The sequence below is a fragment of the Priapulus caudatus genome, unplaced genomic scaffold (assembly GCF_000485595.1).
Source record: "Priapulus caudatus unplaced genomic scaffold, Priapulus_caudatus-5.0.1 Scaffold612, whole genome shotgun sequence".
NCBI classification, from domain to species: Eukaryota; Metazoa; Priapulida; class Priapulimorpha; order Priapulimorphida; family Priapulidae; genus Priapulus; species Priapulus caudatus.
In genome coordinates, this window is record NW_014577673.1 from 31730 (window position 1) to 36102 (window position 4373).

General features: G+C 40.4%; 1 protein-coding gene across 1 annotated transcript in view; it reads left to right on the forward strand.

The window, feature by feature from the left end:
* LOC106812138 (calpain-7-like) overlaps positions 1–4373 on the forward strand; it is a 27109-nt gene that overhangs the window by 11588 nt on the left and 11148 nt on the right. The window contains exons 8-13 of the mRNA XM_014815929.1: positions 1727–1810; positions 2088–2174; positions 2377–2506; positions 2894–2979; positions 3356–3449; positions 3778–3924. Coding sequence (XP_014671415.1) covers positions 1727–1810; positions 2088–2174; positions 2377–2506; positions 2894–2979; positions 3356–3449; positions 3778–3924 — 628 coding nt within the window. The remainder of the gene's footprint in view (positions 1–1726; positions 1811–2087; positions 2175–2376; positions 2507–2893; positions 2980–3355; positions 3450–3777; positions 3925–4373) is intronic.

Sequence of the window (4373 nt, forward strand, 5' to 3'; positions counted from 1 at the left end):
AACATGTTGCAGGTTCCACAATGGAGATGTTCTTGTTACGTTTGCATCTAACATGTTGCAGGTTCCACAATGGAGATGATCTCATCACGGTTTGCATCTAACATGTTGCAGGTTCCACAATGGAGATGATCTCATCATGGTTTGCATCTAACATGTTGCAGGTTCCACAATGGAGATGTTCTCATCACGGTTTGCATCTAACATGTTGCAGGTTCCACAATGGAGATGTTCTCATCACGGTTTGCATCTACCATGTTGCATGTTCCACAATGGAGATGTTCTCATCACGTTTGCATCTAACATGTTGCAGGTTCCACAATGGAGATGATCTCATCATGGTTTGCATCTAACATGTTGCAGGTTCCACAATGGAGACGTTCTCATCACGTTTGCGACAGGCATGCTGTCTGAGACGGATGCGGATAGAGCCGGTCTCGTGCCAACGCACGCCTACGCCATGCTGGACGTTAGGGAGGTTCAGGTAGGAACAGCTTAAGTTCTCATCGTTTCTCACTCACTTCTAATCTCACTCTCTTCGCTTTCACATTCTAGGAAACGTTGTTTGTGGTCGATTTTGTACAGACTTCTACTATTTATTAAACTGCTTCACAACAATAACCGTACTGGTGCGTAGCGTGTATGCCATGGCACAAAGCTCAGCACAGATTCCCAAATCGATGTCATGATTAGGCCATGCCCCCTTTCAAATCGAATTGCATTTCGTTGACTATACTGGATTTACTATTGCTTCAAAAGTTACAAAAATACAACTTTTTGATCAAATACTTAAGTTAAGTAATATTATGGTAATAAATTATTGTTTAGTGTTTTTTATTGGAAAAAAAAATAGTTGGGTTTGCATAGGCTTTAAGTTCTTGTCGTTTCTTACTCTCTTCTCACAAGTGCTCGTTGTTGTCCCTCGTGGTGTTCTATATCGGTCATTCGGTGGTCTGAGTCCGAGGTCCCAATCCGAGAGGTCTCGAGGATTCACATTGGCTGGTCACTTAGTGGCCACTCGTATGGTTGGGGGTTGGGTCAGTCGGTAAGATTACAGGCTAGTGTGCCATGCTTTCCACGTGTAGTGTTGCAAACTTGCAATCGTATGGTTCAGGGTTTAGGTTATAAGTCTACAAGTTGTCTGTTTGGAATCTTCTAGCTTCTTACACGATTTCAGGCCAGCAGTCGTGCAGCCGGTCAGTAGTATCATCCGTGATGCTCTGAATTGTCTGTTGTATCTGATTGGAAGCTTCTGGTTTTCACGAGTTTTAAGCCAGCGGTCAGTGGTACCACTCACGATGCTCCAATCGGCTCATCGGCTCATCGGTTCAAAATCAAACATGTTTGATTTGGAACGATCACCCGATAAAAATAAAATCGTCTACAAATGAACGCGCACACCTACCCGATATCGGCTGATTTCTATCGGGCCGATCAAATCGCGTGAAAAATCGGCTGGTGTGCGGCGGCCTTAAGCAGCAGTTATGATTCGATAGTGCTGTTTTGTGTTTGTTGATATGTCGCTGCATCGTACGTGTGAGTTTGCACATGTGTATGTGTGTGCGTGTGCGTGTGCGTGTGCGTGTGCGTGTGCATGTGCGTGCATGCGTGCGCATGTGCGTGTGTGTGTACATGTGCATTTGTGTGTGCAAATGATGTCATGCAGAACACCATGATACTCTCTACTGCTGCTTCATATACATTAATGTTATTCACCTGCTTGTTGCAGGAATAGCCGGCAGACACCAGCCAACACCCATCAGGGAAAGAGTGTCAGCAGTTCCTACACAAAGGAGGAAATAGCAGTACTCAGGTGTGCACACGACCTTAAGCTACATTATATATAGACACAACTCGTACATTTACGAAACAATATTAAAGAAATAATTATAGAATTTAATAATGTTGGCAGCGTTAGGTGCTCACCTGACATCTTTAACCAATGTTGTTATAAAGGTGCCTACGTTCTCAGTGTACATGAAGTAGTTGTGAATAATCAGTGTTACTCATTGTGCGTGGATAGGGGCATTGCGTTCTTCATTACAGTGTGTAAATAAGGTGCTACAGTTTTATGATACTGGTGTTTTCAGACGAACTTCGTTGATTAATGGAAGGGAGTATGTGCCATTCATGATGGTTGACTTGAAGGAGCGGTTTGCATTTCCTCTGCCTTTCTCGTGAGTATGAATGCGTCTTTGTAATTGATTCTCATACATTTCCTATACTTTCATACCAGTGTTTGTCAATAATTCAGCATTTTGTATTTATTATTTTGTCAGTAATTTGTCAGTATTATACAAATTTGTCATTGTTCGCCCCTGATACCAGTGTGCTCCATCCTCATTGCTTCTAATGACGTGTCTTGAATTTGATGTGAAGGGATAAGGATGGGAAGTTGGCACTGTCACCGAAGCAGGTTTCGCGGTTCGCACGCTGGGTCCGACCGGAAGATTTCATACGTGACGAACCGAAGATGATCCAGAAGGTCGACTGCTTTAGTATTAAACAAGTATGCAGGATTTTCAATTATTTTCTGTAGTGTTTAACATTAGGGCGAGCTGCTCTTACCCTAGCGTTCATATTAGTTTCCTCCAAAAATGCTGTGCTATTCAGTGTAGACGGAGTCACATGTTTCTTCCATTTGGATGTCGCAAATCGTGCATCTGGATTTAAATCTTGGAGGATAGGCTGAGCTGCAGGGTAAACCTTCACAAAAATGATATCTAAATGGCTTTATGTGATAAGCTTGCCGAACCAACGTGGTGTAGTCCAGTGGATCTGTACCCAGTATAGAGAGGGTTCAGGACTACGCTACACATGTGCAATGTTGGGGCAAGCTACTTAAATAGTTATTTCATGTACGTTGAGATGTTTTCTCAGTTGTGGTTTATTTCAGACAGTTGTCTCTGACTGCTCATTCGTTGCCTCAGTTGCCATTAGTGCCCTCTATGAAAAGAGATTCAAAAAGTCACTCATCACAAGGTACTACTTAAGAGTGAATTTTCTGTGTATCAGCAACGTTTAAAAAATAATTTGTCTCGCAATGAGGTGTATAGCATAAATTTCCTTCTTGTTTATTATGCAATATCTGGTCATGCTATAATTCCACAATGGAGCCATATTTAATGCTTCTATTATATCAAATTTATGTAATTATCACAACAGTGTATTTTTACTAGTAACAAATGGAGTATCCTCAGAAATTGGTGTTGTCAAATAGTTATAGCTGAAAGATCAATCAATACTTATGTTAATGCAATTTATACATAATTACATTTGTAAGGCAAACATGGAGTGGTACATGTCAAATAGCACATTAATTCCCGCATTTAAATGGGTGTTTTTCTTATTATTTCAGCATTATATATCCACAGAACAGAGCCGGTGTTCCGATATACAATCCATGTGGCAAATATATGGTTAAGCTCAACATAAATGGTGTTCTAAGAAAGGTATCTGTTGTCATTAAGTCAGAGAGCTAGCTATTGCAGTGAGTAGAGCAGAAACTGTATATGCATGGTGTTTGTATATTAGAATTATCATAGATTGCAGTGTCAATTTCATATAGTGATCTATGTATATATATAATTACAATCGATGTAAATAATGAATCTATGTAAATATAATCTTAACATTATATAGCCTAAAATTAAGTTTTGTTACAGATTGCCAAGTTTATAATGCATGCATGGTTGCGTGTGCATGTGTATGTTTGTGCACAACGGGTGCTCATGTATGTCGACGTATATGCATGTATGTAACATACAGCGTTTTCTACAGGTTGTGATTGACGATTATTTGCCAATGAGCAAAGATGGTGACCTCATGTGCTCCTTTTCCGTCTTGCGTAACGAACTCTGGGTCTCGTTGTTGGAGAAGGCTTACATGAAAGTAATGGGCGGCTACGACTTTCCTGGCTCCAACTCGGTAAGTCATCTGGAGTGTGAGTGGCCATCTTAGCTTTAGAGATACATTGCGAAAAATCCATATACTGGCTTCTATATTGTTGAGGTGTGCACGCAATATGAAATAAAATTATAAGTTGTGAGAGTTGTAAGAGTGAACAAGTTAGTGAGTGAGTGACTGAGTGAGAGTGAGAGTTAATGGAGATTGAGAGTGAGATTGAGAGTGAGAGTGAGTGAGAGTGGGAGTGAGTTAAACCATGAAATTGAGTATTTCTCCTATTAATTTTTCCTGTTCTATTAATTGTTTTTATTTACAGAAATGGTTGTTCTTTACTTATATGTTATCGAGTATCATATAATACATTAAATAATATACTATATAGTAATACTGTAACGGCCGCGTGTAATTTGACGTATCTCCTCCGAAACCGCCGTAAGGAATGTGCCCATTTAACTCTTACCGGGGGGTTT